This window comes from Cetorhinus maximus, chromosome 21, assembly GCF_964194155.1.
Source record: "Cetorhinus maximus chromosome 21, sCetMax3.hap1.1, whole genome shotgun sequence".
NCBI lineage: Eukaryota > Metazoa > Chordata > Chondrichthyes > Lamniformes > Cetorhinidae > Cetorhinus > Cetorhinus maximus.
The window spans coordinates 92,296,154-92,318,064 of NC_135899.1; the positions used below are offsets into that span (position 1 = coordinate 92,296,154).

At 42.2% G+C, this 21,911-nt stretch overlaps 2 protein-coding genes across 8 annotated transcripts in view; one reads left to right on the forward strand and one right to left on the reverse strand.

The window, feature by feature from the left end:
* LOC144696132 (digestive cysteine proteinase 2-like) overlaps positions 1-21,911 on the forward strand; it is a 440,777-nt gene that overhangs the window by 125,245 nt on the left and 293,621 nt on the right. The window lies entirely within an intron of this gene.
* Positions 1-21,911, reverse strand: part of LOC144696131 (tyrosine-protein kinase Fyn-like) — a 307,951-nt gene that overhangs the window by 108,584 nt on the left and 177,456 nt on the right. Inside the window, exon 1 of one of the 6 annotated variants that reach the window (XM_078567465.1) lies at positions 14,051-14,284. The exons of 3 other annotated variants lie outside the window; for them this stretch is intronic. In XM_078567465.1, coding sequence (XP_078423591.1) covers positions 14,051-14,093 — 43 coding nt within the window. In that variant the 5' untranslated portion in view covers positions 14,094-14,284. Of the gene's footprint in view, positions 1-14,050; positions 14,285-21,911 lie in introns of those variants that run through there. 2 more of the 6 variants (XM_078567469.1, XM_078567464.1) reach the window with 2 other exon arrangements.

The following is a 21,911-nucleotide window of genomic DNA, read 5'->3' on the forward strand; positions in this document are numbered from 1 at the left end:
TCCATGGGTTTGCCACTCTTCCCACAGTGACCTCCATGCATATGGGTGCCACTTCATCAGAGAGCAGGGGGATGCACTCCTCCGACTCGCATGCCACTCTGTTGAGGGCTTCCAACAGCTCTGCGTGATGTTCCCACACCTCCTGCTGACTCTCCAGGGTGAATTGGAAGGCCGAATCTAGACGTTCGTCATCTGACTCTGACCTCAGAGATGCCTCGTCCCCAGCAGTCCACCAAGTGCTGGTGCGGTGATCGCCAGATTGTGAACCCGAGCCTGCTCTAGATCCAGGTCCCACCGAGGTGTGTGTCCCTGCGCTGCTGCAGGGTGTGGGTATGCGCTGTGACAGGTCTTCCAGGCTGCTTATTTCCAGCTCTTCATTGGAGGAGGTGCCCTCCTGGTTGGAGGTGAGGCCATGGACGGAGCTGACTTTGGTTGAACAATAAATGATGGGACATTAGATGAACGCCACTGCTCTTCTTTGACTAGCACCATGGGATCTTTTACATCAATCCCAGAGAGCAGTTTAATATTTCATCTGCAAGACAACGCTTCTGATTGCTCAGCGCTTCCCTCAGTCCCAGCCTGGATTATGTATGAATTCTATGGAGTGCGGTTTGAACCCACAATCTTTTGAGTCAGACAGAAGAGTGCCACCACTGCCACCAAGAGACCTACCCACATTTAGTGCTGAGACGACATCTAGATTTCTTTAGCTGCGTTCTTAGCCCTTTCAATATAACTAATGGATTGCATATGTCACTTATTTATCTCTCCTAATTGTAGGACTGCGCACTCATCGGCATTAAATTTTATCTACTATTATTCTGTCTACTTAAAAATTTAGTCTAATACTTCTGTAATTTTTGAATTGCTGCCTTCAGTTGCACTGTCATTCCTAGTTTCATATCATTTGCAAATTGCCTTGCGTTCCTGATCACAGATTAATCTTTATTGTGCAGGTTCAGCATTGCTTGGTGCAAATGTGATTTTCCACAAACAAAGGTTTAGCCGCTATGTCACTTTAATCTGACAACTAAAAGTAATAGTTTTGTGGAACAAATCCATTTTCACAAGCCAAGTCGAACTTGATTTATTCTTCAGAACTCAGGGTCCGTGAAAATGCTATGTCATAATTAATTAAATCCATGAATATATACAGATATCTTGCAGGAAAGATAAACAATACCATTAGGATCTTAATGATTTCCAGAATTTCTCAGGCTCTGGAACAGCATTGTGGGAGACCAGCTTACACATGTTTAATGTTTTCATCTGCAATTCTTCACTCCTCTATTTCAGCAGGAGGCATTAATAGGTTCAAAATAAATGGGTTAACGCTGTCATTACAAAGAGAGAGAGTGCAATTTCAGATTAAGCAAATGATTGTATGTTAGCATAAGGGTCTCCAAATCCACATTTTATAACTGAAATACCATCAATGATGCTATATGAAAATCTCTGTAGTTTTGTGCACAGCATTTTTAGTTGGAAACAAAAGTGCAGCACACATCAAATGTCTTTTCTTTAATTAGAATTACTTAACATCTGAAAAATTGCAGCTGACGCAAATGCATCGATATTTTTGGAGTATGCATCAATTAGCCTTTCCAGTTCAGCTTGTCACTCATCCCATACTGTTACGTTATAAGGAGAATATCTTGTTCTGCAAATGTTATTGCTGGAAGATCTCTTTAATTGTCATTTATTCCTTTCTTTGAAAGGTTTGGATTTTGAATTTTTAAGAAGACCGACAGCTACTATTCAGTGCACAATGTTAATGTTGCCCTCCCGAATCTCAGCTTTAACACACAGAAACCCGATTGTTCAGCAAGGTGCAAGATGCATTCCATTACTGTGACAACACCTGCTCCACATATAGCAAATGGTCTGCTGGGACCAGCTTACTGTTGATATGACTCTAGATCAGCTGGCGGGCTCAAATAAATGGTGCAGAGAGTCTCAGTGCCTTTCATTTCCCTTCAGTGCACAACAAAAGACAGTTTGTCATATCTGAAAGGCACGCGGCTCTGCTCCAGCAAGCTTCTGCTCCTGTCACAAGCTCTTCCTCTCTCTCTTTTTCCTGTTCCATCCCCCACAACAGAACACTTGCTTCCTCCCTGGATTCCTGCATTTCAGGAAACAAGATGCGCAGTGACATATACAATCCAGCCAACCACAGCAGGAGAGCCAAACTACCCACTTGGTTGTGTTCCGTGAAGCTAAAGCAGTCAGCTTGAATCTGTCAGCTTGAGGTTCCACAGGAACACCACCCTTTCCAAATAAATTTAATGCCACATTAACGTGTGACCCCCTGATGACCTAAGGCAGCACTGACCCAATGACATATTATAAGCAGTAAAGGTAGCTTCAAGATGTTATTCTCAGAATGTATATGATTGATCAATTACATTGTTGGGCTATGTCCTGCTCATTTACTGCCTTAATTAAACTATTTCTACTGGATTGAAAAAAAGCTCTTGAAATTATTTACTACCTGAGTTTGGCTCCAAATAGTGTATTTAGTATTTCATTTAAACTATAGATTGCCGTTCACTAGAACATGAAGAAAAGTACGTTTGTGGAAATTAGATTTAACGCTGAATTTTTAATTTTAAACACTACAAACATTATCCCTAATTTTTAAAATATGGGATGTTTGCCTCAAAGCGATTTCAGTTTAATCATGGATGGTTTGGTGTCAGCTGAGTAACTCACTCTCCTCAGTGATTTTAATGTTACTGAGGCAGTATTCGTCAGATTTTACAGCCATTTAATTGTAGCCGTTGGTGGGCTGGGTTTCCAGGGCTCATGTAGCCCGGCAGGAGACCTGTAAGATCCAGCAGGGAAGGGCTTTTCCAGCAATGCTGTTGGGCCTGGTGGAGCAAGAGTTCTCCAACCACCACCCTAGTCCTTCAATCGAAATGGTCACAATCTCTTTACCTTTCTCCACATTCCCTGCGATCTCTCTCCACCCACAAAATCTCTTCCTGCCACAATTTCTCTCCTCCCATGATCTCTCTTCCCCACAATCATCTTCCCCGTGACCTTCTTTCCCTGTGACCTCTCTCTCTCTCTCCCCCTGCAATCTCTATCTTTCCCCCCCGCCTCACGATCTTCCTCCATTCCTCCAGAGCAAGTTCTCCCTCTTTTCTGATGTGCACCAGCTCTGTCACAACACCCTCCCCACTCCCCCCCCCGCCCTCATGACCCTCTTGATCACCGGAATCACTGGGATAGGCTGGTTGCTTCCTCGTGCAACAGATGTTCTCGCCCATCAACCAGCTGGCAGCCTCTCAATCTGGCCAGCTCCCACTCAGGAAGCAGGATAAAAACAATTCGAATGAGGTCCTCCTACTAAATTCGACAGGTCCTCTGCCTTCCCGACAATTCAGGGTTTTCCAGCTGCTGAAAAGTGCCCCTGCTCCCTCCCTGCAAATATCAGAGTCCACGTCAATGCCACATTAACGTGTGACCCCCTGATAACCTAAGGCAGCACTGCACCCAATGACATATTATAAGTATTAGGAGTTGATGCTCCTTATTGCATGAAAAATGGCGGTAGAGCAGTGACATAGTAAGTTGGAGCGTTAACACACATGGAATGTTTCCTCTGTTTGATGTTTGTTGAAGAATTGGAAACTCAAGTGTAAAGGAGGTGTAAGGATCGTTTCAACCCTCCCCCACTCTACAATACCAGAGAATTGGAGGATGTAAGATGTCATGTACTGTTGACTTCAAACACTGGAGGCTTCAAACACTAAGGATGAAAATGTCACTCAATCAAAGATGAAAAATCCATTATCATTTGACAGAACAACTAAGACAGAAACTCAGTGAGACAAGATGACCAGACGACTAAATACGCAGGATTTTTCATGCAAAGCTTTTAAAAATACAAACAGTTAAAAACTTTATAATATACTGGATCTCATCTACTCGATCTACTCACACACCCACTCACTGGGCTGCCCCCCCACCGGGCGAGTTTCTGGCAGAGGGCACAAAAAATAGAGTGGTGTTTGACAACTCCAGAGGCATCTGCAATGGAAAAATCAGTCTCAGAGAAGCTCCAAGTGATAGTCGGCACATCACCACTTCCCCGATTTCATCCACTGGGAGGACATCGACAGTAACCAATTACATTCCACAGCGCAGATATCAAATAGGTTCACTAAATGGAAGCATGGTGATGTATAATAGTGGAGCCACAGGTAGAACCTTTGGTAGTGCCCCATTAGAGGGAAGGCACGTAAACAGTGGGAAAGCTGCAGCATAGATTCACTAAGGGGTTACCTGAACTGGAGTTACAGTTATGAAGAAAGACTTGAGCAAATAGATTTTTATTTAAAATGCACTGTTGGAAGGGGTACTGCCCTTCCAAACACACAAAGAGCAGCTGTATCTCGGGCCAAAAGAAGCAGACTAATGATCCTTGCCATCCCACTGTTCCTGCACCATCCTGCTCAGATAGACTGAGGTTGAGATGTAGCTCCCTGCATAAAGCTTTTTGATCCCAGTATGAAATACTGGAGAATTAGCACCTAGACAACACATCTACAGAATAAGCCATAATCTCAGAGAATCACAGAATAGTTCAGCACAAAAGAGGCCATTTGGCAGGTCTGCACTGGCTCTCTCAAAGACCAAACCAGTTAGTCTCACTCCTCTGTTCTTTTCACCATATCCCTGAAGTTTTTACCTCTTTCAAATATTTATCCCATTCCCTTTTGAATCTGTATCCATTCCCCTACCATTCCAAATCCCAGCCATTCCCCTACCATTCCAAATCCCAGCCATTCCCCTACCATTCCAAATCCCAGCCATTCCTCTACCATTCCAAATCCCAGCCATTCCCCTACCATTCCAAATCCCAGCCATTCCCCTACCATTCCAAATCCCAGCCATTCCTCTACCATTCCAAATCCCAGCCATTTCCCTACCATTCCAAATCCCAGCTATTCTTCTACCATTCCAAATCCCAGCCATTCCCCTACCATTCCAAATCCCATTCATTCCCCTACCATTCCAAATCCCAGCCATTCCCCTACCATTCCAAATCCCAGCCATTCCTCTACCATTCCAAATCCCAGCCATTCCCCTACCATTCCAAATCCCAGCCACTTGTAGGCTTTAAAAAGTTTCTTGTCATGTCACCTCTGGCGCTTTTGCTACTCACCAGATCTGTGCCATCTTGTTATTGACCTTTTAACTATTGGAAACATTTTCTCTACTGACCTTGCTACGTACAATGACATTTCTAAGGCACATGCAGCCTGATAGTGGGGAAGAATATAAAACTACGATACAACAAATGAGGGTAATAAAAGATAATCTGCTTCAGTGTCCCAGCAAATTTGAGGTTTGTATGTAAACGGATTGAGACCAACAATTCTAGAGCTTAGGGCTTAGACAGGAGTGTGGAGCTTCACAGGTTCCAGACTGCTGTACAGCTGCAGGCTTCTGCAGTTCAGGGCAAGGGAGGGCATGGATTTGCCAGCAAGGCAGGTAAAAATGGAAATTTAAGCATTTGAGCCAATAGTTTCCTTGTACTCAAGATATATTTTTAATTGCTCATAAATTCAATAATTTGTCATGTATGCGTGCTCGACATGTCATGAAGCAATAAAAGCAACAGCTTTCAATGCAACTGAAATCTAGGAAGTGTAAGCTGGCTGTGCAAACTCAAGTGAACCTGGGACCAGTTGGGTCTCAGTCACTTGCTGCGGGGTGAATGGGTCTTTCGAAAATCACAAAAAGAACATGAGGGAAGGATAGAAAACATATTTAACCAGGAATTAATTAGAATGTGAAATTCTCTAGCACTAACGCTAGTCAAGCCTACCATAAAATACAAGAGAATTTGTTCCTTTAAAAATTTTAGAAGGTCTGGGATGCAAGCAGGAGAATCAGAGTAAATTTGGTGGCTTATGTGGAGAATAGCAACAGTACAGACATAATGGTCAGAATGAGTTGTTTCATTGCTGTGACATTCTCTGATTCCACATATCACAATTCCCTTTCCTGGTCCTTACTTACGCTCTGAAGAAGTCATACGGACGCGAAAGTTTAACTCTGTTTCTCTCTCCACAGGTGCTGCCAGACCTGCTGAGTTTTTACAGCACTTTCTGTTTTTATCTCAGATTTCCAGCATCCGCAGTATTTTGCCTTTCTTTTAATGGTATATTAAATACATTTGGTACACAATCTAGTTAGTTACATCCACGAAAAACTATGGCTCCGATCCTCAAAGCTTTTGCTAATTTAGCAAAATTAATGTTCCAGAAAAGTTTCATGAATCTGCCCTTTTAGCAGCAGTGCAGAAGCTTAGTGATTGTTCTTTAGCGAGCAAGAATGCAGCTACTTCACGGCCATGCTTTAGTTGATTCACGATGGTCAGCTAATAGCTTTGGTATCCTTTCCAGACAACTAGCTACATGACTAATGACAAACAAGTGATCATGTCACATGTGTTGGAAATAGTTTCTTGGTAGTTCAGAACTTGAGCACTGCTGAAAAGTTAGACATGCTGTTAAAGCTTTTCATCTTGCAGTTATCAGGACAGATCCAAGAATGCCAAATTTCTAAGGGATCAACAATCTACGCTGCATGAGAAAAGGGTGCTGGTGGGGAGTCGAGCCCGATTTGTCGAGGCATGGATGGAGACTGCACCAGGGAGCTATAGTCCCCCAAGGGTTTTGTTTAGTTCAAAAAAGGTACAATGACTGGGCATGTTCCTTTTGTCTGCAAAGGACTGATCCCTGCATTGGAAACAACATCAACTTATATAACACCTTTAGCTTATTGAAACATCCCAAGGTGCTTCACGGAAGCATTATTAAACACCAAGCCATATAGGGAGATATTAGGTTAGATGATCAAAAGGTTAGTCAAGGACGCAGGTTTTAAGGGGTGTCCTAATGGACGAAAGCAAGGTGGAAAGTGGGGGAGGTGTGGAGAAGATATTTCATAATTTGGGGCCTAACAACTGAAGACATGCCCACCAATGATGGAGCAATTATAATTGGGATGCACAAGAGGCCAGAACTGGGGGAACACAGATAACAAGTAGGAATCAAGCATTCTGATACTTGTTATGAGGTGAGAGCGCTGAGAAATGTCAAGGCTTTCATTGTATTCCACAGGTTTCTTGTCAGTTATACTACGAGGAGTCAGCCATGGCCCAATCTCTGAGCCAAAAGCTTTATGGTTCAAGTCCTATTCTATACACCACAGCACAAAATCTAGGCTGGTGTCGTCTTTTGTATGCAACATTGTCTGCCCTCTCAGGTGGGCTCAGAAGATCCCTCAGTACTATTGTGAAGCACAATGTCGGCCAATGTTTATTCCTCAACCAACATCACTAAAACGGATGATCAATTGGTCATTATCACATTGTTGTCAGCAATGGGCCTGCCTTTCCTGCAGGAGTGACTACACTTCAGAACTACTTCACTGGCCGGAAGGTGCTTTGGGATATCTTGAGGTTATGAAAGGTGCTATATAAATGAAAGTTCTTTCCTCTTTATATTGCTTTAGTTCAAATTTTGGGGTGATCGTTTGTGTTCCTGACAGTGCTGCCACAGTCCACTTCAAGAATGTGGCCCAACACTCATGGTTTCCATTTCCCCATGAGATAGGCTCTCTCATTGATGTTAAGGCTGAATAAACTGACTCCATGGATTTTGAAATTGAATCTTGAAGAAACTGGGTAATTCTGATACAATTTCACCTATTCTATTCGTGACACAAGTCACCATTTTACACCACTGAAGAAACATTAAAATGTCCCATTTCCTATGTACATTTACATCGGTGCATCTGAATTAATACGAGCTAGTGAGAAAATTGCCTCATACAGCGCATCACAAAAGCTGAGACATTTCCCCTCCACAATGGATAGGCGATTTAAAAAGCAGTTAAGATTTTACTGAAAGAAATGATAATTGGTGCTTATATCAGCCCTAACCCATTCTTCTTAGCATTCTAAAGAATTGTTTACTCCAGTGGCCACAGCTGGCAAAGGGTTTACTGCACTCTGCAGCCCATCATTTTCCATCTAATGACCATCTTAAAAGGAACCGCTCAAATGTATTGGGTTAAGGCTGACCTTTCCTTGCCTTTTTTGCCCCCTCTCTTATCCAGGACGCACAGTAAGTCGCAACTGAGTGAATTGATCAAGGAGTTTCTGCTTCTGCTTGTCTTGCACTGCTTGTCACAAGATGCACAAAGTTATTGCATGTTGACATACCCTCCAGAGGAGAAATGCTTTGGGTCTACATGGCTCCACCAGACAACCCAGCTGAAATCAGGAGCCGACTGTTCTGGAATTTAAGAATCTGAGAGGCTCAGAAAGAGAGCCTGACAGAACTAAACTTACTTTACTAGGGTCAGGGGGGAAAGAGACAAGCTCCAGGATTTAATAATATTAAAAAGAAAGAATAATGCTAATGCAAGAATGTAAAGTCACTGGGATTGACAGGCGCAGGAACTAAAAAACTTAAGTATCAAATTAACAAGTTTTAGGTTTTCAGTCCTGCCAAGGTTCTCTCGAACATCTGCAGTAACTTCAGCTGAAGACCCATGGAAACTATGGAGAGATGCTGTAAACTTGTATAAACGCTTATTAAAATAAACAAACCTTTTTCTCCCCCAGATTCGTAGATAACTGTGACAAATATCCAATTAATGTCATGTGACTTAACATGTTTGGCAAAAAAAAGTGTTTGAAAGAATATCTAGTTAGGAACAGGACTGAAGGTTCTAAGCGTAAGTATGTACAGCGATAATCAAACACGATGTGGACTAATATATTTTCTGAATTCGTGAAAATTGGTTCACAATATAGAAAGTTAAGTTTTGTGTGGCATTACATCACTAATAGGACTTTACATGTGACAGTTGCAGGTGAGAAATCAGCCACTGAGTCCCTCGTTTTCTATTCAAAATAGGGGAATGAACCTTACAGTACAAAGTTTGTCCATTTGACATGATGCAGACATAGGTTACGCCAGCTTTTCTCTGAATGCAAAACTGAGGCTAAAATGTATGATGTAAGGTCGGACAAATATTCTAAAGCGTTGCTTTCCCTACATTTGGATAGAAAGGAGAAACATCCCAAAATCCTTCTTGAATGGCTGGATAGAGAAAAACATGGAAAGCTAAGGATTGGGAGGAAGCAGCATTGCCAGTTGGTTAATAAACTCCTCACAAACACTATGGGGAGAATTTTCTGGGCGGGAGCGGGCGCGCAGACGATCGTTGCCCGCAATCGGCTGGGCACTGTCGTTTTAGGTGGACGGGCCAATTAAGGCCCGACCAGCGTGTTGCGCGCCCAGAAGCGCTGAGCGCTCCCTGTGCAGTTGGGGGGATGGTGGTGGGTGGGGGGTGGGGTGCCTGAGTCAGGGAGTGTGCTCTTTCATGCATATGCACGAAAGAATGCAGTATTCTCCCTGAGGCAAAGAGCTGCCTCAGGGAGATTAGTTGAAATTCTGAAAATGTTATTAAAGAAAACAAAAATTAAGACATGTCCCCTCATGTGAAAGTGTCACATGAGCCAGGACATGTCTATGAATTTTCATAAGTTTTAAATACCTTCATGAAGCCTCATCCTGCCCGTGGATGAGGTTCCATGATAAATGCAAAGGCCGCCTGGGCTCTTCACCTGCCCCCCGCCAACCTTAAGGTCGGACGGGCAGTTCCATTAAGTGTTTTAATTGATATTTAAATGACCTTAATAGGTCTTTGACAGTTCGGTGGGTGTGCAGCCAGCTCGGGTGCGTGCCCGCTGAACTGAAAATCGGAATGGTGCGCAGTGACATCGGGACGCACGCCTCACATCACCGCGTGTCATTTTGCGCATCGGTGAGCAGGCCCCGCCCCCCCGCTCGCTGACCCGAAGATTCTGGCCCATGAAGACTTGTCAAATGAGAAAGGCAGTTGTTTTCAAAAGAATAAAAAAATCCCCAGAAAACTTCCCCAGCACTGAATATTTCTGTCCCAGTAATATCAATTTTGAAAACCTTTGGAAATGTTGCAGCTCTACGTTTCAAACAGTCTAAGGCCCCATCTGCCCTCTCAGGCACTAATTGAAGAAAAGCAAATGAGTTCTCCCAGTGCCCTGGCCAAAATTTATCCCTCAACCAACAGCACCATAAAAAGATTATCTGATCATAAGACCAAAAGGCCATAAGACATAGGAGCAGAAGTAGGCCATTCGGCCCATCGAGTCTGCTCCGCCATTCAATGAGATCATGGCTGATCTGATAATCCCCAACTCCACTTTCCTGCCTTTTCCCCATAACCCTCGATTCCCTTACTGATTAAAAATCTGTCTATCTCAGCCTTGAATATGCCTAGTGACCCAGCCTCTACAGCCCTCTGCAGTAAAGAATTCCACAGATTGACTACCCTCAGAGAAGAAATTCCTCCTCATCTCGGTTTTAACTGGGCGACTCCTTACTCTGAGATTATGCCCTCTGGTCCTAGACTCTCCCACAAGAGGAAACAACCTCTCAGCATCTACCCTGTCAAGCCCCCTAAGAATCTTATATGTTTCAGTAAGGTCGCCTCTCATTCTTCTAAACTCCAATGAGTACAGGCCCAACATACTCAAATTCTCATAAGAAAATCCCTCCTTACCCAGGATCAACCTAGTGAACCTTCTCTGGGCTGCCTCCAATGCCAGAATATCTTTCCTTAGACAAGGGGACCAAAACTGTTCACAGTATTCTAGGTGTGGTCTAACTAGTGCTTGTATAGTTTTAGCAAGATATCCCTATTTTCATAGAGATAAAAACAAAAAACTGCGGATGCTGGAAATCCAAAACAAAAACAGAAACAGAAATACCTGGAAAAACTCAGCAGGTCTGGCAGCATCGGCGGAGAAGAGCACAGTTGACGTTTCGAGTCCTCATGACCCTTCAACGGAACTATGTAAAAATAGGAAAGGGGTGAAATAACTCCTTTTCACCCCTTTCCTATTTTTACTTAGTTCTGTTGAAGGGTCATGAGGACTCAAAACGTCAACTGTGCTCTTCTCCGCCGATGCTGCCAGACCTGCTGAGTTTTTCCAGGTATTTCTGTTTCTGTTTTTGTTCCCTATTTTCATACTCCATTCCTTCTGAAATAAAGGCCAACATTCCATTTGCCTTCCCTATTATCTGTTGAACTTGTATGCTAGCTTTTTGGGATTCATACACGATGACCCCCAAATCCCTCTGTGCTGCAGCTTTCTGCAGTCTTTCTCCATTTAAATACTATTCAGCTCCTCTATTCTTCCTGCCAAAGTGGATTGCCTCACATTTTCCCATACTATATTCCATCTGCCAAGTTTTTGTCCACTCACTTAACCTATCTATATCCCTCTGTAGACTCCTTGTGTCATCCCCACCGCTTGCCTTCCCACCTATTTTTGTGTCATCCACAAAATTGGTGATAGTACGTTCACTTTCCTCATCTAAGTCATTAATATATATTGTAAATAATTGAGGCCCCAGCACTGATCCCTGTGGCACTCCACTAGCTACAGGTTGCCATCCTGAAAAGCCCCCCTTATCCCAATTGTCTGTCTTCTTATTAGTTAGCCAATCCTCTATCCATGCTAATATACTATCACCAACACCATGGGCTCTCATCTTATTAAGTAGCCGTTTGTGCAGTACCTTATCGAACGCCTTTTGGAAATCCAAATATATTACACCTACTGGCTCCCCTTTATCTATCCTGCTTATTACCTCCTCAAAAAATTCTAATAAATTTGTTGGGCATGATTTCCCCTTCATGAAGCCATGCTGACTCTGCTTGTTTATATTATGGATTTCTAAATGCTCTGCTATTACATCCTTTATGATAGACTCTAACATTTTCCCATTGATGGATGTTAAGCTAACTGGCCTATAGTTACCTGTTTTTTGTCTCCCTCCCTTTTTGAATAAGGGTGTTACATTTGCTGTTCCCCAATCCTCTGGGGCTTTTCCAGAATCCAAGGATTTTTGGAAGATTACTACCAGTGTATCCACTATCTCCATAGCTACTTCCTTTAATATCCTAGGATGCAACCCAGCAGGCCCAGGGAACTTATTGGCCTTTAGCCCCATTAGTTTCCCTAGTACTTTTTCTCTCGTGAGTTTCTCACTGCTGTTTGTGGAACCTTGTTATACACAAACTGGCTGCCCCATTCCCAACATTTTAACAAAAGTTACACTTTAAAAGTACTCTGTTAGTCATGGAGCAATTTAGGATGTTATGATGTCATGAAAGGCTCAGTTATTTATTTTCTTCTGTAATTCGTTTAGGTGAGACGACAGGTTTGGGCAAAGAATAACCAGTGTTGCTTATGTCTGGATTAGCATAAGCAATAGAAGTTTGAGAGTTTGGAGCTGCTCAGCAGGAATTTTCAAAGAAAAAAACACAATGGCCCAGAAATTGCTGCAGTAGAGAATCTCACAGCGGTTCCCATGAATTGGATATTTCCTTCAACCTTCAAATCACATTATTGCCGCGTCTTGTGAAATTAACCTTCGGATTTTATTTTTGCACCAGAAATTGCGGGAAATTTAAATTGATAATAGGACAGTCAGGTCAACAGGTCACCTGAAATCTCATCAACAATAGCTGCAAAAGTCTATCTCCTTAACCAATTAGATTGATGGATAGAGAAAGTAGCAAAACCAGATAGAGAAGGAAGGGTGAATTAACCTCTATTTAGACAGAGGAAGAGAAAAAAAAGAGTGAAAAATGAGAGTGGATTAAGAGAGAGAGAGAGAGAGAAGTGACAGAAAATATAAGCAAAATTTAAAATTTTGAAAAAGCTCTGGGTAGAATTTACTATTTGTAGAATTGAGGCTCTACAGTTTTACTGTTTCTTTTCTGGCCATCCAAGATTGAGTGGTATGTCAGGACCATACATCACATATGTTGTCCTTACAAACAGGAAATACCAACCCTAAATGGTTGCAGCAAAATTAATTGTCTTAACGCCGTAAATCCAGCAATTTCATGACACACATGGGTGTCACACAGCAAGCTTTTTTCAGGTGTGGCAACTGTAACAGTGGAACAGTACAAATCGACCAGCAATTCTCGCTAAATCAGAACTCATGGCATAGCTTTCTCCCGCCATGGATCGCTAGGGTTTTTTTTTTGACATTAATAAGGATGGGGGCCATGAATTCGCTTATTTATCCAGCAATTTCTGGGTCTTTGCGTATTCGTAACTGGGATCTGAGCGGTGAAAATTTTAAAAATGGTGAAGAATTGAGGGAATGAACTGAATCTTGGAAGAAAAGCAACAAGGAGCAAAAGGTCAGGAAAATTTTACTGGAATAAGAAAAAAAAAATAGATGAGATATAATCTTAGATTTAAAGAAACATAATTGAATATATACATAAAGGAAAAAAATGGAAACAGTTTAATTGGTTCTCTTTTCTTGATCTCTTTTCATTTCCTCATGGAAATTGAACGTTTACAGAAAAAACAGTGAAAATATAGACACATCTTATGAGGATATGACAGCAGTAATGTAAGAATACAAGAAGACGGTGTACAATTGGTGACTCTAACACACGCATCTGTTAGTGTAAAGAAAACACTCAGATACTCACTCTAACACAGGAAAAGTATATATTCCGTATGACAGTAAAATTACCAGGATATGCTTAAAAAATGTATGTAAAATTGGTCGCAATTTCAGCACAGATCACAAACACCCTTATTTCATTCTCAAATCCCGACATAGTGCAGCCTGTCAGAATGACAGAAAAACATACAAATCTTTGTAACTTTACATAAGTTATTTTAGGCAGTTTCAAAAAGTCTTTTGTTAAAATAATTAGGTAAAAGTATTACTGTCAAATTGAATTTTATTGCAAAACTATAATCACTAAAATGAATGCCAGCTCAAGTGCGGCATTAACATTAATGCCAGGGTAGCTTTATGTTGTGTGGAATTTTAAGTTTAACAAGCCAGAACCCTCTGTTATCGCAACCATTTCATTGCAGATTCTGCTGGGAGTTGACAGTGACAAGGAAGTTAAAAATTCATTTACTTACCTAACAAACAGCTAACAGTTAATTCGTATGTACCCCAGCACATTTCTACCTGTCCTGGACAGGTTGCTAACTGGTTATTGGAACCAGAGGTCTATGTGGGCCATTGGAAAAGTCCTTTAGATTTGTATTCACCGAAATTAAAGTGCTCCTTTCAATTTTCAATCCATACAGTGATCTGAGAATTCTAGCACTTTGAAAAGTCTTAGGAAGGAAGATGATGTATTGCTGATTATGAGATCATGATCATACGGTAAAAACCCTTCCACACGATTCTGAGAAGCGATGTTGTGTTGTAACCAGGAAACAGCTGCACTTACTAGTTTGTTGAATCCTGCTGTTCAGCACATTCAGAGCAGGAAGAGAAGGCTGGCTTTACACTGGGGATGCTTGCTGAGTTTAACTGGCTCCCAGTCCCAATTGGACACGCAGGAAGAGCTCAGCCACAGTACAGTCTGCTTGGGGTCAGGGACACAAGGATGCCTGCAGCAACCCCATTGTCTATAATGAAAGCAATTTCCTTATTTTAACAAATGACACAACCACTTGTGTTCATGTAAAATGATGCACCCAATTTCCCAACTGACCTTTTATTATGTATATTTGTGCATCAGGGATAAGAACCGAACAAATACGAACTAAGCAATTAAGTCCCTAATAAAGAAGTGTAAAGGTTTCTTCCCCATTTTGGGAGGGTAACAAGAATGGGGGAGAAAACCATTAATGTATTTCCCTTACATAAAGCATCATGTCCCATCTATTCCACCCTATTGTGACTTGCGTAATTATGGTAATTCTACTCCTTATCTTGGTTCTGTGATAACTCCTGCATTAGACCAAATAATAGTAATAACTCTTATGTCAATTAATTCAAATAGAGAACAGTTATATACCCTGCATTCTGTGTTCTGAACAAAATGTCCTCTGAATATTTTTCTCCAAATGAATACATCCGGTTTTATTTAAACTTTGTACCTTCAAAGTTAAACCTAGTTTCTTAATTGGACAGAAGTGTCACACGCCAATACTGAATTGGCAAAGATTGGATACATGCTCACCGTGAGGCTGTCAGGTATCGCTTTTATCTTTTACAAAGTAAAAGGGGCAAGCAAGGACTGGGAGTGAGTCAGCCGGGCCACAAGCTTCTGTTGATAAAATGAATTCAGCACAAATGTTGCAACTAATTTACTGATCACATTTGAAATAAAGGATTTTCATGATGATTAAAACATAAATCCAGCTCATTGCAATGTAAAACTAATGTCAATTAACCTACACAAATAAAGAAAATGAGCTCAGTCCCGGATCTGAGCTGGAGTCAGTAAATTCCCTTCAACCCCAGAGCTTCAGGTTAAGGTAACATTTCAGTGGTGCAAGTGCACCTCACCACAGCATGGAGTATTTTAGGACTTCGCTTTGCTTCATGCCAAAATAACTCCTGATGTTCCAAAACCTGTACCAAATATGCAGCTTCCAGTGCAATGCAGCCTATCACATAATCACATATCATATAATTTAACAGTGTATTAGAGGTTTCTCCACTTGTTGATTACTAATCTTTTGCTATCACGATGGGCTGTGATATGTTGTCAATGCTGTGATATTTTGCATTTAAAAGAACATGGTTTGAAAAATGTTACGTTTATCATTGTTTGAACGGGCTGCTTTGAGCCATCCCTTCAGACATGTGTTGATCACCCATCTTCCAGCATAGGTTTAATTTCTTTTTGCTTTCAGTTATCACCCTGTTCTCATGCAGTTTGTTGACATTGTCTGCATTTGTAAAAACAATGGTACTTACATCAGAATGAAATTATTTTTGGTCATTGGCCATTTGGCAAGTGTACTGGATGTTTGACTTAATACAAGCTGCCGTTTCCACAGTCTCGCCACAGTGCACAGACTCCCTAAGCTCTTCCCTGATGTCCTCTGCTTTATTTATTCTTTCCCCCCCATTGGTGATCCCACCTGTCTTTGTTGCAGTTTTATTCTGAGCTCTCTCCTCTCGGGCCCTTTCAATCCTGAATACTCATTTCACTTTCTGGTCCCACTTTCACAAAAAGCATTCAAGAGGACTGCCACAGCTAATACAGTGAAATACCACTGACTTCAGCTTAATGCCATATTTTACATTTGGGAGAAGAGAGGTCTCACTTACATGACGTTCCTTAGCTTATTTTTTTGGACCAATCTTTTTATTGTGTTTAATTTTTTGAAATGAACAGCAACAACAATCAGGTGACATTGGATATCGCATTAATCTCACTCTTAATATTTGGAACTTGTTTTCTTTCTCCTGTCATCTCCCAAGTTCCTCTGTAACACATTCCAAACCCTGAGCAGAAAGATGACAAAACAGGCTGCTCTCAGTTTTGTCGTGCCACTCTAACAGAGTAACAGGAGGTCCAACACAGCAGCTCGGAGTGACTCACATTCTGACTGTTATATGCGGAGTGGGTGGAAGGGGAATGGGACATGGTTTTATAAGTTGTGAAGTTAAGATTGAGGGGAGATTTGAAAGAGGGGCTCAGAAATCATGAGGGGTCTGGGCAAAGTAGGTAGAGAGAAACTGCTCCCATTGGTGTAAGGATTGGGGATCAGAGGACAGTGGAGTTAAAGTGATTGGCTAAAGAACCAAGGGTGACATGAGGTAAAACTTCTTCATGCAGCGAGTGGTTCTGATCTAAGTGCAGTGCCGGAAGTGTGGTGTAGGCAGGGTTAATTGTGGCTTTCAAAAACTTGGATAAGCACCTAAAAGCAAAAAAAAAATGTAGAGGTAGAGGGAAAGGGAGGGGGAGCACAGGTAAATAAATTGTTCTTGTAGAGAGGCAGCATGGTCTTGATATGCCAGATGGCCTCCTTCTGTGCTGAAACCATTCTATTATTCTTTAGTATTCTAATCCACCATAAAAAGACTCTCTTCAGGTTTGCTAATAACCTATGAAATTTTAATTCAACACAAAGTGTTGACAAGTAAAAGCTGGAGAGTTGCAATCAGTTAGTTCTCACTTCCCACTTTCTCAGAAAAAAATCTGGATTTTGAAGTGTAGGAATTCTGCTCCAAACTTTGGAATTAACTCAGTAACGATTCTGTCACCCCACAGGTCTTACGCTGGAGCACTGTGGTCTTTCTCACCACTCGACACAAGAGCAGCAGAGTAGATGTGATGATCAGATGTCCAAGAGCTGCCTGGGTCAGTGTTTGGAAGAGGCTGGTCCACACATGCAGCTGCTGCTTTACACCAGCTGCAGTAATGAAGCAGATTTGTTTCAATGTTTGTTTGAAGACAAATCTTACACAGCCCATGGCACAGATTTTTCACTCCCCAAGATCAGAAAGAGCTGACTGTTCTGTTTTAATCTTTCAAAATTTCACTGGCAGTTGGGGACGAGTTAGTGGAATTCCCCTTTCATTTCAGGATATGTAGAATTTCACTTTCCTTTAGTCAAAAACAAGTGAGGCCAAGAATAACTGCAGTTGCTTGCTTACATCACTATTAAAAGAGCCCCTTCATTGAATTACCTGGTGCAGTATAAAGGGTCGATATGATTCAGGTGCACTGTATCACTTCAACAGGTGCATTGTTTGCAATGAAATCTATGTGCTACATCTCTCTCTACAATAATAGAGGTGTCAGCTGTGGCTCAGTTCATAGCACCCTCGCCTTTGAATCAGAGAGTTGTGGGTTCGTGTCCCACTCCCGGAAATCCAAGAACTGTGATTGTACTCGAAAGAGTTGCAATTTGTGACTGTTGATAACTTGAAAGAGTTTCTCTCTACAATAATAATGAGTGCCAGTGCTTCTTATGGTAGAGCATTGGTGTTGAGAACAAATGTTCGAATCAAACACTTTGATACACTTTGATTTGAGAGCTCTCTGTAGCACCACTTAAGCAATAATTACCAATTTTCCAGCTCCCATTTACACATGTTTCTTTGTATTTCTTGCACTTGTGTCCTTGGCCCAACCATCTTCAGTGACCTTCCTTCCATCATAAGGTCAGAAGTGGGAATGTTTGCTGATGATTGCACAATGTTCATCACCATTCGCAACTCCTCAGATACTAAAGCAGTCCATGTCCAAACGTAGCAAGACCTGGACAATATCCAGGCTTGGGCTAACAAGTGGCAAGTAACATTCGAACCACACAAGTACCAGGCAATGACCATCTCCAACAAGAGAGAATCCAACCATTGCCTCTTGACGTTCAATGGCATTACCATCACTGAATCCCCCACTATCAACATCCTGGGGGTTACAATGACCAGAAAGTGAACTGGACTAGCCATATAAATACTGTGACTACAACAGCTGGTCAGAGGCTAGGAATGCTGTGAAGAGTAACTCATCCCCTGACTCCCCAAAGCCTGTCCACCATCTACAAGGCACAAGTCAGGGGTGTAATGAAATATTCCCCACTTGCCTGGATGAGTGCAGCTCCCACAACACTCAAGAAGCTTGACACCATCCAGGACAAAGCAGCTCGCTTGATTGGCACACCGTCCACAAACATTCACTCCCTCCACCACCGACACACAGTAGCAGCAGTGTATACCATCTACAAGGTGCACTGCAGGAATTCACCAAGGCTCCTTCAATAACACCTTCCAAACCCATGACCACTAACATCTAGAAGGACAAGGGCAGCAGATAGTTGGGAACACCACCACCTGGGAGTTCCCCTCCAAGTCACTCACCATTCTGACTTGGAAATATATCGCCGTTCCTTCACTGTCGTTGGGTCAAAATCCTGGAAACCCCTCCCTAACAGACTATAAGGCCATATGACGTAGGAACAGAAGTAGACCATTTGGCCCATTGAGTCTGCCCTGTCATTCAATGAGATTATGGCTGATCTGATAATCCTCAACTCCACATTCTTACCTTTTCTCCATAATCCTTGACTCCATTACTGATTAAAAACCTGTCTACCTCAGCCTTGAATATACTTAACAACCCAGCCTCTACAACCCTCGGTGGTAAAGAATTCCACAGGTTGACTACCCTCTGAGGGAAGAAATTCACAGAATCACAGTGCAGAAGAGGCCCTTCGGCCCATCGAGTCTGCACCAACACGTGAGAAACACCAAACCTACCTACCTAATCCCATTTACCAGCACTTGGCCCATAGCCTTGAATTCTCCTCAACTCTGTTTTAAATGGGTGCCCCCTTACACTGAGATTATGCCCTCTGGTCCTAGACTCCCCCACAAGGGGAAACAACCTCTCAGCATCTACCCTGTCAAGCCCCCTAAGAATTTTATTTGTTTCAATAAGGTTGACTCTCTTTCTTCTAAACCACAATGAGTACAGGCCCAACATACTCAGCTTCTCATAAGAAAATCCCTCCATACCTGGGATCAACCTAGTGAACCTTCTCTGGACTGCCTCCAATGCCAGAATATCTTTCCTTAGACAAGGGGACCAAAACTGTTCACAGTATTCTAGGTGTGGCCTAACTAGTGCTTGTATAGTTTTAGCAAGACTTTGCTATTTTTATACTCCATTCCCTCTGAAATAAAGGCCAACATTCCATTTGCCTTCCCTATTACCTGTTGAACTTGTACGTTAGCTTTTTGGGATTCACTTACAAGGACTCCCAAATCCCTCTGTGCTGCAGCTTTCTGCAGTCTTTCTCCATTTAAATAATATTCAGCTTCTCTATTCTTCCTGCCAAAGTGCAAAACCTCACATTTTACCACATTATGTTCCATCTGCCAAGTTTTTGCCCACTCACTTAACCTGTCCATATACCTCTGAAGACTCCTTGGGGACAATTTTCCCCCCATTAGGGGTGTTGTGCGGGTCGGGTGCAATTCCGATCAGCTCCATGCTGCCATTTTACGTGGGCGGGGCCAATTAAGGCCCGGCTAGTGTGACGCGCGCCCGAAGCGCTGAGCGCTCCCTGTGCAGGCGGGATGGGGATTTCCTGAGTCAGGGCCCTCAGTTTAATTTTCAAAAATTTAAATAAAGGAAAGAAAGAATTTTAGGACATGTCCCCTCATGTGACAGTGTCACATGAGCTGGGACATGTCAATGAAAATTAATGAAAAAAATTATTTAATTTATAAACCCTTCATGAAACCTCATCGCGCCCATGGATGAGGTTCCATGAACAATGTGAAGGCCGCCTGGGTTCTTCGCCTACCTGCCAACCTTAAGGTTGGACGGGCAGCTCAGTTTATTACTTTAATTGATTTTTAAATTGCCTTAATAGCCCTTTGACAGTTCAGCGGGCGCGCGTCATTTTACGCCTCGGCGGGTGGGCCCTGCCCCCGCTCGCTGAGCCGAAAATTCAGGTCCTTGTGTCATCCTCACCACTTGCCTTCTCACCTATTTTTGTGTCATTCACAAACTTGGCGATAATGCATTCACTTCCTCATCTAAGTCATTAAAATATATTGTAAATAATTGAGGCCCCAGCACTGATCCCTGTGGCACTCCACTAGTTACAGGTTGCCATCCTGAAAATGCCCCCCTTATCCCAACTCCCTGCCTTCTATTAGTTAACCAATCCTCTATCCATGCTAATATACTACCCCCAACACCATGGGCTCTTATCTTATTAAGTAGCCTCATGCGCAGTACCTTATCGAACGCCTTTTGGAAATCCAAATATATTACATCTACTGGTTCTCCCTTATCTACCCTGCAGTTTAGCTCCTCAAAAAATTCTATTAAATTTGTTAGCCATGATTTTCCCTTCATGAAGCCATGCTAACCTTGCTTGATTAGATTATGTATTTCTAAATGCTCTGCTATTACATCCTTTATAATAGACTCTAACATTTTCCCAACGACAGATGTTAAGCTAACTGACCTGTTATTTTGTCTCCCTCCCCTTTTGAATAAACGTGTCACATTGGCCATTCTCCAATCCTCTGGAACTTTTCCAGAATCGAAGGATTCTTGGAAGATTACTACCAGTGCACCTACTATCTCCATAGCTACTTCCTTTAATATCTTAGGATGCAACCCATCAGGTCCAGGGGACTTATTGGCCTTTAGCCCCGTTAGTTTCCTTAGTACTTTTTCTCTAGTGATTGTTATTGTATTTATTTCCTCCCCCACTTTTGCCCTTTGATTATTTAGTATTTTTGGAATGCTATTAGTGTCGTCTACCGCGAAGATTGAAGCAAAGTATTTATTCAACTCCTCTGCCATTTCCTGGTTCCCCATTATTATTTCCCAAGCCTCATTCACTAAGGGGCCTATCTTTGGCCTTTTGCTTCCTTTTTATATATTTAAAGAAGCTCTTACTGTCTCTTTTTATATTACTTGCTATGGGTGTACTTACACCACATGGACTGCAGCGGTTCAAGAAAGCAGCTCACCATCACTTCTCAAGGGCAACCAGGGATGGGCCATAAATGCTGGCACAGCCTGTGAAGCCCACATCCTGTAAATGAATAAAAAAAACTGCTGTTCCCACAATTGTACATCTTGAGTACAAAGCACTTTCTCCTCTCTACTTTTGCTAAAGTTTCAAGCATGTTTTGGCCATGCCTCTCATTTCAAATAAATGCCCCTGCACCTTTTCAATTGCCACTGTATTTATTAATTGCCTGTCGAGTAATGCACTGTTACTGTTGTTTGTACACCCCGGCGCTCAAATTCAAGAGTAATCTAAGCTCAGATGAACACAATGCAAGAAATAGATGCAGAAGTAGGTATTTCAGCCCTTTAAGCCTGCTCCACCATCATGGCTGATCTTCTGTCTCAATTCCACCCTCTTGACAAGAGATCCTTGCTGAGGGTTGAGTTAGGAGGTATACATGTGTAATTATTCACAGAGTGAAACAATCTAAACCAAGCAAAGATTGGCTTTGGATTCATTCACCATCTGGCTATCAGAGTTTAAC